The 18,059-nt window shown below is 59.7% G+C and overlaps 3 protein-coding genes across 3 annotated transcripts; all 3 read right to left on the bottom strand.

Annotated features, from left to right (window-relative positions):
• Positions 1–1,592: 1,592 nt before the first annotated feature.
• Positions 1,593–8,502, bottom strand: LOC121111544 (leucine-rich repeat-containing protein 4C-like). Its single transcript, XM_040705815.2, has one exon. It carries the CDS (start codon positions 7,421–7,423, stop codon positions 4,847–4,849), a length of 2,577 nt encoding a protein of 858 aa, XP_040561749.1. The 5' UTR covers positions 7,424–8,502; the 3' UTR covers positions 1,593–4,846.
• Positions 8,503–8,684: 182 nt separating this feature from the next.
• On the bottom strand, positions 8,685–10,987 carry CPN2 (carboxypeptidase N subunit 2). The gene is made up of 2 exons (XM_422710.8): positions 10,900–10,987; positions 8,685–10,493 (listed from the first exon to the last, which is right to left on the bottom strand). The coding sequence occupies exons 1-2, from the start codon at positions 10,909–10,911 to the stop codon at positions 8,868–8,870; spliced, it is 1,638 nt and encodes a 545-aa protein (XP_422710.6). The 5' UTR covers positions 10,912–10,987; the 3' UTR covers positions 8,685–8,867.
• A 735-nt stretch (positions 10,988–11,722) lies between these two features.
• Positions 11,723–15,649, bottom strand: LRRC15 (leucine rich repeat containing 15). Its single transcript, XM_040705650.2, has 2 exons — positions 15,589–15,649; positions 11,723–14,506 (listed from the first exon to the last, which is right to left on the bottom strand). Exons 1-2 carry the CDS (start codon positions 15,590–15,592, stop codon positions 12,810–12,812), a joined length of 1,701 nt encoding a protein of 566 aa, XP_040561584.1. The 5' UTR covers positions 15,593–15,649; the 3' UTR covers positions 11,723–12,809.
• Positions 15,650–18,059: the final 2,410 nt, after the last annotated feature.

Raw genomic sequence — 18,059 nt, 5'->3', positions numbered from 1 at the left:
CTCAGCCCCTTTTCATATGAAGGTCAATGGGCTGATGATTAAGCAGGAAAAGGGCATGAAGAATCAACCAAATTAAATCTTGTGTGCAAACAGGTGGGTGTGAAATTTCACTCAATGGATGGTGTTAGCGGGGACCCCCGGGATCCCGATTTCCCAGGGGAAGACTGGGCAGCCTGAGGGGGATTTGCTACAAAAACCCCAGACATGGGAGAATAGAAAAAGCCTTCTCAAAAACCAATATTGACAAGGTCCCTGTGTTTGCACCCCGGCTTTCCCTGGGAGCACAATAGGAGGTGATTGTTCCGGGCGCAGCGGGGAGGGGACGCGGGGAGCTCAAAGGTGAGCGGCCCCCCCGGCCCCCCAGCCTCAGCCCCTCTGCTTAATCCCCTGCTCGCCAGAGCTTTGAAGTCGCCCGAGGTCGAATATGGGATGGAAATCACGTTAGCCTCGCTGCGTGATCACAACGCACTGTGACACAATGCTGCGTCCCCCCGGCGCCGCGCACCCAGTGAGCACTGAGATGCACCAGGATCCACAGGGACATGTTGGGACACACTGGGACTCACTGGGACACGGTTCAGCCCACCCCTATGGCCCAATGTGGTGCCTCCAGCACCAGCACATAAGGGAGGACAGGGAGCAGCCTGATAGCAGGATGCTCATCCCTGGGATTAATTAGCCAAGGCTGCAGCGCAGAGCGATGTAAAACACGAGTCCTTTGCTGTGGTGTGGGGCACCGGGGCCGTCCCCCAGCGCTGCACATCTTGTAGGCATTAGCATCACGTCAGAGCAGCCTGCACAGAAGGATGTGGGGTTTATGGGGTTGTAAATCGCCTTGTTCCTGGTGTAGGAACGGCACTGCTGTGTAGGAACGTGCTCTTGGTGCATGAGGCTCAGGGACCTGTGCAGGCAGGAAACAGGGCTTGGAGGCTCTGCTGTCACTCACAGGATGACACGTTTGTGGTTGTCCTTTTGCACCCCAGCACATGACACCCAGCATTGCATCGCTACTGCCTGCCCCACGTTAGAAGAAAGCTGGGGAAGGTGACTTTGTGGTGGAACAGAGATATTTAACCGTAGATCTGGAGAGCTGAACTGGTTGTGTCACTGAGTCTTCTTCCCGTGTAGCTGGTGTCTCACAGGGTGAAACGTCAGCACGGCACACGGAAAATAACCTAGCACAGTTCTATCAGCTGATACAGCTATATGGTATCAGCATGCTTATTGATCTCAGTCAGACCCAAACACGGCCCTTCAGTCTATCATTCCCATGATTATTCAATAGAAGTGAACCTGTTACCTCCAACTCTTTGCCTTCAGTGGAACAGCTTTCCAAATGGAGAACTACACCACCAGGAGATGTCCGGGGAGGTCTGACAGGCATTTCCCACTGCAGTCCCAACAAGCAGCCTCATGAGAAGGCATTGCCATGGTGCAGAACGTTCATCAACTGCAGCTCCTGAGCGTCTGTGGGCTCAGAGCCACCACAGCACTGCTGCACAGCCACATCCCGCATGGCTTTTCCCTTCTAAGCAGCCTTCTGAGAACGCATCTGCTGTGCCCCCATCCTGCACCGGAGCTGAAGATCTAAATAAAGAACTTTTGTCTTTTTATTAAGCATTTTAGGAAACGTGACTATTACATTCATATTATATTTCCCTGTTTTGTACAAACACGTTGAAGTCAGCACTAAGAGGATTAGGTTTATGGCGCACCAATCTCTGCCCAAATGGGCTGACTAAAGAAACTCTTGTTAAACAGTATTTTCTCTAATGCCTGTTGCTTTTCTTCCCTGCCACAGTGCTCCGACATCCATGTGGGCTCCCTAAATCCACCCTCCTCGTGAGCTTTCAGATCAGGACTCTTCCTCCCTCCGCCCCCTCCGGATCCTTTAATACAGCTGAAGATGAACATTAGCGCTTGGTTCAACTGCACTGGAAAGGGAAAGGGCAGATTCATCAAAATCTTTATACCTCCATAGAAAAATGTAGCCTTTTGCCTTTCCTCGAGTGAATGCCTTTTCTAGAGGGTATTCATTAGGGCTTGGGTCTGTTTTTGCAGACAGCTCCACAGATGTTGACATTTTTTTTCTTCGCTGGGTTAAGACGCCTTCTATAGGCTTTCATTCTTCATTTGTTACTTCTTTATTATCCAAGGGGGGGCGGGGGGGTGTCTTCCCCCCCCACACACCCCTTTTTTTTTCCCCCTTCCTTTCTTCCCGAGGAGTTGACTCGGCTCTCTGAAGAGAGCAGTGCTCGCAGCCTCATTATGCTCCCAGCCCTTTCTCACTGCCGCGGGGCCATTGTGGTGAGCAGCAGGTAGCGGTGGCACCGCGGGGTCAGCGCCGCTTTGTGCGCCTGCAATGGGAAGGGTCGGACGCACGGCCATACCTGGGCTCCTGTGCCCAGATGCTGGGGAAAGGTTTGGTGGAAGGCCACTGCCCGGCATAGGGGAGGAAATAACGCCGGAATAAAATAAAGGAGGGAATGGTGTGTTGGGACTGCTGGGTATGGTGGGTCCCTGTGGTGACACCATTGCCTGTAAAGTGAGCTGGGAGGTGCCATCACCCTGGTTCCCAAAGGAAGCTTGCTGTGTTTCTGGAGATATTTGCCCCAAAATATTGCCAGGAGGGCATCACAGTCCAAGTGGCACTTCAGGGCCCGCGCTAAGGAGCGTAGAGGTAATGGTCCCGGCCATTCACAGATGGGCTCATTGTGTCGCTGTACATTATCTTGGGGAAAAGAATAGCTCCAGCTCCGAGAGCCTCCTGCCCCGTTCCCACACTGCCCCAAATGACAGCCCCAGCTCTGCGGGGCTGCATGGGGCAGCAGCGATCTTTATCCCGCCACGCAGCAGAGCCCCAGCGTCCTGCTGGCAGAAATTTGTCTGCAAATTCCCCCACATTGAAAGCAGCCTCAGACACGGGCCAGGGCGAGGACTTGATTAGGGCCGGGGCAGGCAGCGTGGGGAGCAATGCTCCGGCCCTTAACCTCTCCTTGGGAGCTCACGGAGCTGATGCTGTCACTGCTCCTGGGGCTCTGTCGGAGCACGGCAGCTTCACTCCGGTCGCACTGGAGCAGAGCTGTGAGCACTGGGGTTTACAGCCCAGAAAATCCGGGCTCCAAAGGGCTCTCCCCCACGGGGGAAGGAGGCGTTCCACCCTGCCCAGGGCCACTTTTATGCCATTGTGCCTTTTCAGCGTTGCATTAAGGCAGCCAAAGAAGGGGGATTTTTAATGGTTCCGCGGGAACAAAGCGGGAACATTGGGCCCAACTTCATTACAGAATCATCTGAAGTGCTTGAGGAGCGTTTCCCACTAATTATCATAAATAGCCGAAAAAAATCTTTCACTCCCAAAGCAGGTTCCATCTGCCCCGCCGTGTTTTCTCACCTCCACTTCAAACAGCGCGGCTGTGCCCCCACACAAAGGGGAGACCCCATCCCTGCTCCCCTCACACACGGGCACTCTGAAGAAATACAAACAGGCCGCAGATTAACATCGCTCCTTTGCACCTTAAACAAACAGGCAGCTTCCGTCCCTCTGGGAGAACCCCAGGAGGACGTGCTGAGCTCACCCTGCCCAAATGAGCACGCAGCTCCTGGTGCCTGGCCGTCGGGGGTGTGCTGGGTGCCTGGGAAGGCTCGGCCCTGCTGGGATGTTACAGGGCACAGGAGGGCGGCTGTAGGGGTGCTGCTGTCAGACCCACGGACTGGTGGGCAAACACCTCCATCCTGACCCCGTCTTTGTGGATAACAATAATTAATAGGGGAGCAGACATACCTTGTGTCTCCGAAGACCTTTTAAGATGTGATTATGTTGTGCTAATCTCGCCCCCGAGCACTTCCATGTTTAGGCTGCACCAGGCCATTAAATATCACCAAACCCAAGGAGCCCCTCTGCCATCCCCTGAAGCCGGCCCTTCTTTCAAACCCTCTAAATCAAGCACAGAGAGGAGCCCGTATGGGCTGCCAGGAAACACGCTCCCTTCCCTCATCTGCGTCTCATTAGCACAGTGCCAGGCTCCGGGGCTGCACGCTCTGTCCCACACAGATGTGCTGCCCCGCATTTGCCTCCTGTATTTCACAGCCGTCGTCGGGACTTCAAGGAGCAGCTGAGCAGCAGTAACACTGCACAGGCTCAGCAGAGCGGATATCCAAGTCCCTAGTGCACAGCCACAGGTATGTGCCCTAATGCAAAGCACCATCCCCTGCTTTGCTCCGGCTCAGCGTCAGCAAGAAGCTGCCCCGGGGTCTGCAACACAAGATTTACAATTGCATCTCTGTTTTCTCACCATGCTGCTACCTGCAGGACAATGCGCCGTCCTGCTGCTGCCCCATGCTCTGATCACTGGCACTAAGCTGGTTATCCCATGCTGCAGTGGGTGATGGAAAGTCTCCACTGAAGTGGCAGTGAGGACAGCCCTGGGATGAAAACATTGCTTTGGTTGTGCGCAGTAGAGCTGCTGGGAAGGCTTTAAAATCTGCGAGGATGAAGCTGAGAGTGCAGGGAAGAGGTCAGAGCGTCGTGTAGGTATAGCACTGGGCAGGGAAGCAGTTGGGATGCCTTGCACTACACAGGCACCTGCCAGCAATGGGGAGATTCAGCAGGATCCCCACCGGCCTCCAGCCCGTGCCCCGAAGTGAGCACCCCGTGGCAGACCCATGGAGGTCCCCAGCTGGTCCTGAAGCGGGGTCTGCAGCAACTCAGTGCGATGCCTTCTGGCCCTGGTGATCCCGGACGGCCATGGGCGAGTGGTGGCAGCCACTGCCTGTGTCGGGATGCCACCTAGTGTCGCTTGGCAGAAGGTCTTATCGGGCCGTGACACCGCGCTCAGACTCCCCAGGCTCACAGCATCTCCAGGCGCCGCCTGGGAGGGACTCCAAAAGCTCCTGGACCCTGCGATGCCCGCCGCTGGGGGACTGCACCGCTGCGATGCGGCTCTGCAGCCCGGCCTGGGTGTGCGGCATCCAGCACGTGGACGCTCAGCAGTCTCACTGGTGGCACTGGGTGGTCGTGGCCACGGGCAGCACGGTGGAGGAGAAGGGTGAGCTTCACCCCCAGCAGCACGGCACCCACCTGCAGCACCAGCACAGCCAGCCCGAGGGCAAGGGAGATGTGGCAGTGCCGTGGGTTGGCCCATAGGGAGAAGCGTCTGTGGTGATGCCCACCTGGAGCCATGGATGGGAAGGCTGGCTGGGGGCTCGTGTGGCCTCGCAGTGGAGGAACATGGGATGCTGGTCTCTCTGTGAATGCTGGAAGAGCAGGAGGCACTTGTTGGGTGGTCGCTGCCCACATGGTGGTTGGAATGGGTGAGGTGGTGGGAGCTAGAGAGGATGGTGCACGCTCTGGGTTGGTGACGGAGATCTTGGGCAGCATTGCTGGTGATGGGGTGATGATGGACATCTTGAGTAGCGTGGATGGTGATGAGGAAATAATGGAGGTCTTGGGCAGCCCAGTTGGTGATGAGATGGTAATGGATATCTTGGGCAGCACAGATGGTGATGGGGCAGTAATGGAAGTCTTAGGCAGCACAGCTGGTGATGGAGTGGTAGTGGAGACCTTGGACAGCACTGTTGGTGATGGGGTGGCAATAGAGATCTCAGGCAGCACAGAAGGTGATGGGGTGGTGATGGAGGCCTTGTGCAGTGATGGAGCAGTGGTAGAAATCTTGAGCAGTATGGTTGATGGTGATATGGTGATGGAATCTTTAGACAGCACGGTTGGTGAAGGAGCAGCGATGAAGCTCTCTGTTGGCATGGCTGGCAGCATGAAGGAAGTGGCCATAGGCAATGGCATGGTAGGCAGTGCCATAATGGGAAAGGCCACTGATGACAGTGTAGTCTGTGCTGCAGTGGGCACGTCTTCAGGTGGCAGCAAGGGTGGTATCCCTCGTGATGATGTGGAGGTGAATAGTAGAGATGGGGTGAAAGAAACTGAAGGAGGCAGAGTAGCTGGGCAAATTAACTGGTTTTCCCTCAGTGACATCACTGCTTGCCCTGCCAGGTGAGGTGGAGTCTTACAGGACACTTGGGAGGACAGTTTAACTTTCTCACTGTTGCCCTGGATCCAGCCGTGCAGGTAACAGAGATTACAGTCACATCTCCATGGGTTCCCACTCAGGTACAGAGAGTTGAGCCTCTTCAAGGGGTCCAAGAGTCCTCGGGGGATACTCTCTAGCTGGTTTGCTCGGAGATTGAGGGTTTTCAGATTTGGGAGAGGAGCAAAGACCTCATCATCCAGAGCAGAGAGCTGGTTTGCGTCCAGCTGGAGGTCTGAGAGCTTGTTGAGCCCAGCGAAGACCCCCCTTGTCAGGGCTGCTAGCTGGTTGTGGGACAAGATGAGTTTGCCAAGAGACGTGAGGTTGACAAAGATGCCATCCGGAAGTGTGGCTAAACTGTTCCTGCCCAGGTCCAGCTCCCAGAGGTGTGGCATGGTGTCAAAAAGGCAACAGGGGAGCTGTGTGATGCGGTTTGATCCTAGAGTCAGCAGCTTCAATCTGTTTAAACCAAAGAAGCTCTGGGGCGGGAGGACCCTGATGAGGTTGTTGTCCAGGAGGAGTTTTTCCAGGCAGGTCAGGTTCCTCAGGAGCGTGGGTGGCAGCACCCTGAGCCCGTTCCTCTGCAGGCTGAGCTCCAGCAGCTCCTGCTGAGCATCCAGCAGCCCCTCTGGCAGGTCCTGCAGCTCGTTCTCATACAGCCGGAGGACTTGCAGCTGGGACAGTTTGCTGAAGACATCTCCAGGCAGAACTGTGATCCTATTTCTAGCCAGATCCAAAAACGTTAGATTGGCAAGAGAATCAAAAATACCTTCTGGAAGAGAAGGGATCGCATTGATGTGCAGGGACAGCTCTCCCAGATTCTCCAGCCCTTCAAACAGGCCTTTGGGGATGTCTCTGATGTGGCTGTCTCTCAGCTCCAGCCTCTGCAAGCTTGGAAGGTTCTGGAAAGTGCCCACAGCTAGTTCTTCTAAGGAGGCACCGGAGATCTCCAAATCCCTCAGTTTCTTCAAGCCATCAAAGGCCCCAGGTTCAACTGTCTTGATATTGTTGCCAATGAATAAAATCTTGGTCAGGTTGGGCATGTACCTGAAGGCGCCTTTCCTTACGGCAGTGATGCTGGTTTGCACAAAGATCATCTCAGAAATGAAGGACTTTGCAATCTTTGGGATCTCCTTGACATCATTTTTGGACCCTCTGTAGACCTCCTGGTAATCCTTGGGCATTTCATATGGATCTGCACCCAGGGTTTGACTTTGGCATTGATGGGGATGGAAGAAGAGGAAGAAAAGGAAAAGGAAATGCTGGTTCATCGTCCTGGAAAAAGGGTTCCAAAAGTTGGTTATGAAGAACAACAAAATGCGTGTGCACAGTTCATGAGCTGTGGCACAACACCGTCCCTCAGCTCTCAGGACCCTTCTGTTCATATATCACAATAGAAGGAAGAGACCAATGCTCAGCAGGGCAATAGCTCACCCATGCAGCAGCAGCAGGAGCCTTCACGAGCAAACCTTCAGAGATCAGAAGCGGTCCCGGGATCAGGACACAGGGAAGTAGATCCCCAGAACTGCCCCTCCGAGCACATTTTCAAGCGTTTCAGGTCACTTACCTGAGCGCTCCCAGCCCAGTCCAGCTGCCGGCACGCTGCGCTACGCACGGAGTGAGGCACAGGGCAAAGGGTCCCATCACCTGGGGGGAGCTCCTTATCCGTGACCAGGCACTGGGCTTGGCTTGGGGGCTGCCAGGGGAGATAACGCCCAGCAGAGTGCGGGGAGCAGCCCAGGCACCCCAGGCGAGGATGCAGCGCGCTCCCAGGCGTTATCTGCCTGCACCACTCGGCCATTCACATCCAGGGAAACCCGAAGCTCTCCAGACCGGCATGGTTTTCCTTACTCGAGAAGCAGCTGATGTAGCTAAAAGGTGCTGCTCCAAAGCCATTTGTTTCAGCCAATAAGAGCGATGAGAGCCGTGGCCCTGCCGGGCAGATGCACAGCCAGTCAGCCCTGGGCTTGGCCCCACGGCCCCGTGTACGGGCAGCTGGCCGTGGGGCTGGCGCTGGCCGGGAGCACGAGGAGGGGCCCTGCTGGGAACACCCGGGGCTGCTGGCAGGTGCGGGGGGGCGTGTGGAGGAAATGCCCTGCTTGATACGGGGAACTGCTTGAAATGACAAGCAATGCAATGCTTCCGAGGATGAACTTCAGTTAAACATTTCCTTTTTGGTGTTCGCTCGCTCTTCTTTCGGCTCAGCTAGCGCTTTGCCTGGCTCTGTTTCCAGGCAAGGGGCAAAGCACTCCACGTTCTCCCACGCGCCTCACCGCGTTCCAGAGCCCACCCCGCGAGGCTCCCGCTCCGCGCACGGTGCCAGAACCAGCGCACGCGGGCAGCCCGCAGCCGGGCTGAGCCCCGTCCGCCCCGGGCCCTCCCCGCGCTGCCGGTGCCCGGACCGCCCCGGCCCGTCGGCCACGAGGTGGAGCCGCAGCACCGCACGGCACGGCGCGGCCGCAGCGCCGTCGGGGCGAAGGGCTCAGCTGGGACCGGGCAGCCGCCCGCCGCCGGCAGCCGGAGGCAGCGCCCGCGTGTGCCCAGGCGGCGGGACACCGGGGCGCCCAGGCATGTCCCCACGCGATCGCAGCCGCTTTACTTGCGTCTTCCCACTCTCTGCTCCGGGAAATGGCTGTACACGAGTAATTAATATCTACTTTTTAATGATATTTGAAATACACGGGGAGTGCGTGGCTGGGCGACTAACACCGGCCAGTGCCGCTCCTGAGGCTGGTGACCACGGTGGGGACATCGGAGCAGAACACGTCGTCATTCCCCAGGCCGAAGTCGCTGCAGCGGCCCGCTGACCCCGGAGCAGAGTGCCGTGCCCTACGGCTCAGCGGGGACACCAGGCGACACGTCCTTCTCTCCATCCCGCACCGTGACCAGGATGCTGACCCGCAGCGTGCCGCAGGAGGAGCGCAGCACCCATTCACCCTGGTACTCGGGCCCCAGCCGTGCTGCCTCCCCAGGAGGAGGAGGAGGAAGGCGAAGGCTGAGCTGCTGGCAGCTCGTAGCGTTGCAGGATACATGCAGGGTGCCCTCGGGGTCGCTGTAGGTGCACTGCCCCGGTGTGTCCTCCCCAGGCGCCGCGTCCCAGCCTTGGTGGCGAGCACATGCCTGCGGCCGGAGGGTCACCTCCAGGAGGGGCCGTTCCATGAGGGCGGTGGGGCCGGCGCAGGAGGCCTGCAGGTGGATTAGGGGCTCGGCAATCTCCTGCAGCCAGCTCAGCAGGTAGGCGAGGCGGCAGTCACACACCCAGGGGTTGCTCTCCAGCCCCACACGCACCAGCTCCTCATTGGCATCGAAGAAGCCCGTGGGCAGGTGGGACAGGCGGTTGTGCTCCAGTCCCAGTGATGTCAGGCGGGGCAGCTCATCCAGCAGCCCAGCAGGCAGCACGGAGAGGTTGTTGTGGCCCAGCCGCAGGGCTGTCAGCTCTGCCAGCCCATGGAAGGCCGCAGCGGGAAGGTGGGACAGGGCGTTGTGCTCCAGCACCAGGCTCTGCAACGCCGACAGGTTGGCAAAGAGGCCCCTGGGCAGCGTCTGCAGGCGGTTGCGGGCCAGCGAGAGGTGCAGGAGGCACGGGGTGCCCCGGAGGAGAGCAGCGGGCAGCTGGGCCAGGCGGTTCCCCTCCAGGTTGAGGGAGGTGAGGTTGGTGAGGCCAGCGAAGGTGGCAGGGGCCAGGCTGCCCAGGGTGTTGTGCTGCAGCTGCAGCTGCCGCAGCCCCTCCAGCCCGGTGAAGGTACCAGGTGGCAGCTCCGCCAGCTGGTTGCCATCCAGGTGCAGCTCGGCCAGATGGATTAGTGTTACAAAGGCACGGGGTGGCAGCCGTGCCAGCATGTTGTCGCTCAGCTTCAGGACATGCAGAGCAGTGAGTGGGGACAGCAGCCCCTCAGGCAGCTCAACCAGCACGTTCTGCGAGAGGTCCAAGGCCTGGAGCTGTTGCAGTGGGTGGAAGATGTCATGGGGCAGTGCCTCAATCCTATTTCCCCGCAGGCGCAGGTCCTGCAGGCTGCCCACAGCAGTGAAGAGCTCCGGGTGCAGGGATTGAAGGGCATTGGAACTGAGGGACAGCATGGTGAGGCTGGGCAGCCCCTTCAGCAGCTCTGGGCTGACGGATGGCAGCGGATTGCCTGACAGCTCCAGCTCAGCCAGGCTGGGCAGCCCGTGGAAGGCGCCAGGCTCCAGCTCCTGGATGTGGTTGTTGATGAACACCAGTTTGGTGAGGGCAGTGCTGGGGCCCAGCGCACCACTCCGGATGTGGCTCAGGGCCGTCTCCACAAAGAAGAGCTGTGTGGTGTTGCCAGGCAGGCCTGCTGGGATCTCCTTCATCCTCTCCTCTGAGCAGAAGACGCTGGCTTGGCCATAGCACTGGCAGGGTAGGGGGCAGGGCGGGGGCAGCCCCCAGGCCAGCAGGGCTCCCAGCCCCAGCACAGCAGGGAGCAGCACACTGCACTGCAGGAAGAGTGCAGCCTCAGCCCCTGCTGCAGGGCAACTGGGACTGCTGCCCTCGGCTGAGCAGTCATGTTCCTAATTGCCCATCCAACACTTTCTTTTGCAATAAGGTTCTGGAGCCTGAGCTCCTGCTAAGGGCACGTGCCTGCACACGTGCAAGGGCTGAGCTGGAACACCCCACAATGCTGTGCTCATCTGGAGCAGCACAGTGCTGCGATGGGGACTCTGCCATGCCACAGTGACATGCAACCAGAGATGCCTGCAGCTGGGGGGGTTCTGGCCTTATGGCAGTGCTGCAGGGCAACGTTGGGCCCAGCCTTCCCTCCCAACACCCAACGTGGTTCCAGCACTCCCCACCTGCCCTACACCCCTGTCCTCAGCCCCACGGCCTCCAGCTGCCACTTACCGAGAGCGGCATCACGGGGACCACCACCGCAGGGAACACACAGCCTGCTGCTAGGAGTGAAACTCTCTGAGAAGGGAAGATGTGTCCTGGGGCGGATGTGGAGGCAGCTGACAACATGTTCCTGCTGGGGTGGAGCTGCCCCTTTCTGCTTATCAGCAACAACAACCCGTGTCCTTGGAGCACTCCAAAAAACAGCCCAGCCCCAGGGAGCAGAGGTGAATGCACATGGGGTTCAGGGCAGCAGCCACAAGCAGGCATCCCAGTGGGGAATCATGACTGTGGCCCCAGCCATGCCCTAGGGTGGTGGCACCGGGCCCACACCAAACACAGCGTGCCTGCATGCAGCAGCCCAACAGGAGTGTCCTTGGGCTCTATTGGTCTCATTGAGGCATGAGACTGGCAAGAGTTCCTTGCCCAGGAGAGGGGACTGGCACGGCACAGCCAAACATAACAACACCCCGGTGAAGGGGAACATCTTGGGGCCATCATGGTATGGTTTGGAGGGCAGGGCCACCAGTGAAGGCACTCTTGGAAGCCCTGCTCTGTGCAGAGGGCTGCAAGGCTCTCAGCATTGCTGTCAGGAAGCTTGCAAAGGTCACAGTGAGCCCTCCAAGAGCCATCATGCTGTGGAATGGCTAAGCCCTCCCTCACCCCAGCCCAGCTGGCTTGTGCAGCCACGACACACTCACCTTGTTCCAGCAGCCTGCATGGGCTTATTCTCACCATGAAGGAATCACTTGAGAGAGGCAACAAATCAAAGCTCCTCTCCCTGCTGGCTCATACCGAGGGTACCTCTCACCACAGAGAAGCAAAGAAACAGCTCTTGGATTTGGACAACCGTGCTTTAATGGTCACAGAGCGGTACCAAACAGCCCCGAGGCACAGTCCTGTTTGCAGTTGTTGCACAGGTCTCAGCCCAGAAGAGCATCCATCCCATCACATACACACAACTGCATTTTCGCTTGTGCCAGCACTGGCTCCTGGGGCACCACAAGCAGCACCACCCATTGAAACTCTTGTCCCATAGTATCGTACCCCATACGGCCCAGTGGCACACATGGAGCTGTGGCCGTGCCTTGCTGGCTGGATGAGGCACAGCAGCTGCTGGGGCAGCGCAGTCCCACCTGCCCACAGCCGGACCTTGCAGAGCAGGGCTTTCCCCGTCTTTCCTATGCCACCAGCAGCATTCAGGCTGGGAACAGGCAGTAGGAGCAGGCACAGAGTGGGCACTTTCGGGGCTGGGAACAGGGAGAGGAGAGGGTGCGGCTGTGCTGGGCAGGGCTGCAGTTGGTGGGTGCCCAGGGCACACGCAGTCCCGCAGTGCTGCTGGCATGGGAAACACAGGCGTGTGAGGACAAGGACTCTGCTGGAGGCAGAGGAAGATGTTCCGCTCTCGCCGTGCTGCCTGCAGGCAGGGAGGGCAGCGTGGACGCGGCCAAGTCACTGGGGTGTGCCACCATGGAGCACACCAGGCTCAGAGCCAAGCAGAGGCAGCCCAGCCCTGCAGGGCTGAGCTACAAAGGCACACACAGCCCTGCTTGGGATGAGGGCGTGTGCTTAGATCCTGGCCCTGTGTGATGGCTTCACACCTCAGCACAGGCTGTGGCTGAGGGCCTGGGGCTGGGGGCGGCTCGAGGGGATAATGTGAGGTGAGGGAGGGGGAGTCCCAGCGCTCTGTGGCCAGGCTGCCGCTCCCTGCTCTGCTACTCGGCACCCTGTACTCTGGCTGCTGGCCCCAGGAAGGGATTGAGCACGGAGGCAGGAGGGGCTGGGGACGGGGTAACCAGGGGGGCACCCGTGGTCGACACCCTGCTTGCAGAGCAGCACGGGGGACATGGCACATGGAGTGATGCTGTCCATCCAGCTCTGGGTCCCTCAGCGGCACCGCTGCCCCCGGGGCTCATGGGGGATCAGGCTTCATTGGGTGCTTTCATCCTCATCAGCACCACGTGGCTCTTCTTTCTACAGCCATACACCACCAGTGCCACGAGGGCACAGAGCAGGGCCACGCACACCAGCACGATGACGGCCCCCACCACCGCGCTCTGCGTGCGCGTCAGCCCCCACCACCCCCTGCCTTCCTCCTCCTCTTCCTCCTCCTGAGACACGGGGGTCGCCAGCAGCGTGGTGGGGGGCCCCGACGGCAATGCTTCCTGGGAGGGGAGTGCAGGCAGCGGGCTGCTGGGCCAGGCAGTGGGTAGCTGGTCCTGCCACAGCCCGGCAATGGGTGTTCCCCGCAGCGGGGCCGGCTGGGCGCACACCGGGGGGGTCTCACCCACCTTGCTGGGGTTGGCCTCCAGCCAGGCGCGCAGGGGCAGGATGTCATGGTCACACCGCCACGAGTTGTTGTGCAGCTTCACCTCCCGCACGGCGGCCAGCGGGGAGAAGATGCCGTTGGGCAGGTTCTCCAAGGTGTTGACGTGCAGCTGGATGTGCTGCAGCCTCGGAGTGGCAGCGAAGAGGCCGCGGGGCAGCGTCTGCAGGCGGTTGTTCTGCAGGGAGATGTTCTGCAGCTTGGGCATTCCCCCCAGCACCCCAGCATCCAGCCAGCGCAGGGCGTTGGAGTGCAGCGAGAGCTCCAGCAGCTCACCCAGCCCCCGGAAAGCCCCCGGAGCCAGCGATCGGAGCTGGTTCTTGCTGAGCACCAGGAGCTGCAGCTGGGTGAGGTTGCTGAAGACGGCAGCGGGGAGAGCGGCCAGCTCGTTCTCATAGAGCCACAGCTCCCGCAGGTTGGGCATGGGGCCGAAGGCGGCCGGGGAGATGTCGCGAAGGCGGTTGACGTGCAGGGTGATCTTGGAGAGGGCACGCAGAGGCAGGAAGATGCCGGCGGGCAGGGCAGTGAGGAGGTTGTTGGAGAGGTAGAGCTTCTGCAGGTTCCCGTTGTGCACAAAGAGCTCCGGGGACAGCGTCTCCAGCTGGTTCTGGTGCAGGCCCAGCTCCTGCAGCTCGGGCAGTGTGTCAAAGGCGCCCGCCGGGATGTGCCGCAGCCGGTTCTCATAGAGCCGCAGCACCTGCAGCTGAGGCAGCCGCTCGAAGGCACGGGGCGGCAGGCGGTCGAGGTTGTTGCGGGCCAGGTTGAGCTTGGTGAGGCTGGCGAGCTGGTCAAACAGCCCCTCCGTCAGCTCCCGCAGGTTGTTCCCGTGCAGCTGCAGCTCCTTCAGGTTGCTCAGGTGGGCGAAGTGGTCGGGCTCCACGCGGAGCAGCTGGTTGCTGGAGAGGAGCAGCGACTCCAGCTTGCCCAGGGGCTGAAAGACCTGCACAGGGAGCTCCTGCAGCTTGTTGCTGGCCAGGCTGAGGTAGCGCAGGTCGGGCAGGTGCTGGAAGGCATCGGGGCTGACGCGCCGCAGGTCGTTCTTCTCGATGCGCAGCCCAATGAGCAGGGAGGCGTTGCCGAAGGATGCCTCGCCCAGCTCGGTGATGCGCGTGTTGACGATCTGCAGGGTCACCGCATTGGTGGGGATGGGGCTGGGGACAGCGGTGATGCTGGCGCCGGAGCACTCCACCTGGGCAGTGCGGACGCACTGGCACTGCTCCGGGCACTGCCCGCGGGCCGGGTGGAAGCCCAGCAGTAGCAGCAGCAGCCACCAACCTCCCTGCTCCATGGGGCCTGCGATGAAAAGAAAGGAGGGGGCTCAGAGCCCATCCTGAGATGGGTGCTGCCTTCCCAGGGCCAGACACGCTCCTCCCCAGGAGTTCTGGGCCAGGCAGGACAGAGCCGGCTGCGGCGCCTCATTGCCACACCACAGCTATTAGTGGCATCCCTGGCGTGCTCCGCTCCTCCAGCAGCTGAGAGCGTGGTTTCCTGTTTTGCCGTGAGCTCGGTGAGCTGGTCCTGGTGCTGCTAGCCTGCCAGCATCCCCAAAAGGTGGAGAGCCCCAAACCAGCAGTCACCGGCACCAGAAGAGCCCAGGGCTGCCACAAGAGCTACTGGAGGAAAAGGGCTTTGCTATGCCATCATCTATCTGCACACACCAAGGACATTCTCCCCTCCCTCCTACCCTGGAAGCCCACCCACGGGTACAGCAGCAGTTTGTGCCCGGCTGGCAGCTCCCAGTGGCACACGACAGGAGGAAACTGCGCTTCCCAGGCACAAAGCAGGGCTCAGCCGGGCACGGCTGGGAGCACACAGGAGTGCAGGGAAGCGCCTGTTGCTGGAGAGGAGGGAGAAGCCCTCTGCAACCAGCACAGCTTATGGCTCACATATGGAAACAATCTGCATCCCAGAACAGTTTTGTTTATAGCAAGCAGCTTATAAACTCCACCAAATGCTTTGCACATCAAAAGCACAGCTCATGTCACTCCCTGTAAGTGAGCTCACGGAGCATCCAACTGGAGGGCAGTTCAGGAAAGACAGCTGAAAGCAATTTACTTCCCTTTCTCTTTTTAGGGACAAAAACTTGCAGACCGAGGGGATGAACATCCAACCCCTCAGCATCCAAGCAATTCTAACCTCAGCCCCCCTAAACTTCTGTCCCCCCTTTCACATTCTTTAGGGGTTATCATTTAAGAAACTTTGCCCACCTAACTCAGTTTGTTGAAGAACCCTTGGAGGATAAACACCTCCAAGTCACCAAGAGGTGCTCAGTGTGCACACCACCCAGCCACACTCCCACCCCTCGGTGATGCTCTGGGGGTCCCCGGGGGCTTCAAGGCCGCGCTGGGGGGGGTTACAGCAGAAGGGAGACTTACCCATGTCCTGCAGCCGCGAGCGCTGAGAGAGCACAGCTCCGTGCTGGCAGGAGCGCCGAGTGCGGTTCACGCTTCCCCTCCCAGTATATAACCCGTCCAAATCAATGAATCAGCACAGGGGCAGCGGCGGGGTTACGGAAATCACTGCAGCAGAGCGGCTTCCAGCTTGCACTTCCTCAGCAAACAGAGTGATTGACTCGGAGATGGAGTGGCTGGTTTCTCACTTGCGAACCCTCTCACTTGAAGACAAGCAGTCGGCCCTGAGAACACGCTGTGCACGTCAGCCAGCACACTGCGTGCAGCTCAGCCCTGCAGCCCCCAGCACACAGCCAGGGACCGTGACTCACTGGGGCACCATCCTGCCCCGCTGCTGCCACCATCACCTCGTGCATCACAGCACCCACCTCACCCACTGCAGCCCCTCTAGGACCTGCAGCTGTGCGCAGCCCTCCCACAGCAATATGCAGAGGCTCTTCAGCCACAGCAGGCAGGGGCGTGTTGTGCTTCTGGACGCTGCAGAGCTTCGAGGTCCTCCAGCATCACCCACCCATGAGGCCTTGGCCAGTGGGGATTGGTGCCCACAGGCACAGCCCCTCTGAGCCCACGGTGATGGAGCCCAGCACCACGGAGAATGGGGAGAAGGGCACAAAGCCCTACACGCATCCCTGCCCTTCCTTTGGCCCCACCACTCACCTGGCCTGCCCCACGCCCCTCTCCCAGGCAGCCTGGTCCAGCAGCAGCCACGAGCAGAGCTTTGAGAGATATCACTATGGGAAAACCAACACGTGTGGCGCCTTGTTCTGAGCCAGCAGCAGCCCTGTGCTAACCACGGGGCAGCGGGACTTCCCAGCTGCCTCTAATCCCGGCTCAGCCCACCCACGTTTCCACAGCAGCTCAGGTCCCAGACACCCTAATGAGCTGCCCAGGATGGGAACAGCACAGCATTGCCTCTGAACGCGCTCCTCAGCACAGCACGGGTGCTGGGTGCAGCGTCCCTTGTTCTCTGCCACTCTGTGCAGCGTGCCATGCAGGCAGGGCTGGTGGCACTCAGGGGGAGGGGACCTTGCAGGCTGCAGAGACGGAGAGGGCAGTTTGCAGCCGGACTTGGACTGTGGGAAGAGTGTGGGAGAGACCTTTCCGGCAGCCACTGCCACATCACATCCAGCGGGTGTTCCCAGGGGGTGAGCGTGGGGCCCGGCTGCTGTGGGACGTGCCGGGGGTTGCGGGTCCCCTCCATGCCAGGGGGAGCACCAAACCTGGCTCTGCCCTCACAGCATCCCCTGCTGCTCTGCGGCCCGCGCCCAGGAGAAAAGCTGGGATGGAAAATAGGCCTTTTGAAAACACTGTCCCCAACTGCTTTACTTCACATGCCGTTGATGCAGCAGATTTTCCCAGAGATGCCATTCCCAAAATAAACTCCCTGCTTCCATGAGTGATGCGTGAGGCTGGGAGCTGCCCTGCACCCTGGTACAGAGCGGGGTTGGCCCGGCCTTATCACCCCCTGTCTGCCGGCTCTGGCTGCCCACTGCTAGCACTACTGGACTGCTGCCCGCTGTGAATCACCCTCCAGGCACACGGCTTTCAGCAAGGCACATAGAAACCAAAACCCAGTGCGGCTGGAAAAGCACCGCTCCGGACCCGGGCGGACAGAGGAATGTCACACTCAGCACCTTCCAAGCAGCGCAGCCCCAGCAGGGGCAGATGCAGCACGTGGGGCTGGGGCAGAATGTGACCGTACCCCCCCAAACCCTTCTGGCAGGAAGGGTGCTGCAGGGCATGGTGCACAGGGACCTGCCCTAGGGCATTCCTGCAGGGACAGCGTGGGCAAGGGCTGGCATCGCTGTGCACCCCCTGGCTACAGGCAAGGGAAGGGAGCAGAGGCAGGCAGGGAAGGGGTGCTTACCCCCTGGTATCCCCAAGTCTCAACAAGGTGGTGTCACCATGTTTTGCCTCACAGCCCAGAACTGGGATGGTCCCGGCTGCATCCGTGCTGGCCCCATCCCAATACATTCACACAGCTGGGGCTGCTGGTGCAGCAAAGCTGGGCAGCTCTGAATCACCAAGGGACTCGAGACAGCTTGGAAAAATACAAATCACTGCTAAACTTAGCAGCTCATGGGCTTGGCTGGAGGAGAGCATTACTCATTTGCCTACCAGCTGAGTGCACGGTGCTCACCCACACAGCACCACTGTGCATCCCCAGCCCTGGGGTCCCCCTGGGCTGCATAGGGATGCAGGTGTGTGCTCCTGACAAGCAGAACCCACAGGAACCTCCTGCTCTGAGGTGCATTTGGTGGAGGGAGTGGACACCTCCACACTCCCTGCTCTCTACAGGGCAGGGCTGGGACAGCCCCAGCTATTTCTGACTCCTGCAAACTGCCCTCCCTGCTCTGAGAAGTGCCCATCTGCCCCCAGGGCCTCAGGGAGTGGGGCCAAACCCAGCTGTGTGAAGGAAGGGGGAGCAGGGTGGA

Source organism: Gallus gallus, chromosome 9, assembly GCF_016699485.2.
Source record: "Gallus gallus isolate bGalGal1 chromosome 9, bGalGal1.mat.broiler.GRCg7b, whole genome shotgun sequence".
Taxonomy (NCBI): Eukaryota; Metazoa; Chordata; class Aves; order Galliformes; family Phasianidae; genus Gallus; species Gallus gallus.
Note: the sequence above shows the minus strand (reverse complement) of the source record. Positions and strands in the feature narration are given on the sequence as shown.

Bases quoted from the DNA above. Each gene is read 5' to 3' on its own strand.
- LOC121111544 (XM_040705815.2), bottom strand. From the start codon at position 7,423: ATGAACAGAAGGGTCCTGAGAGCTGAGGGACGGTGTTGTGCCACAGCT.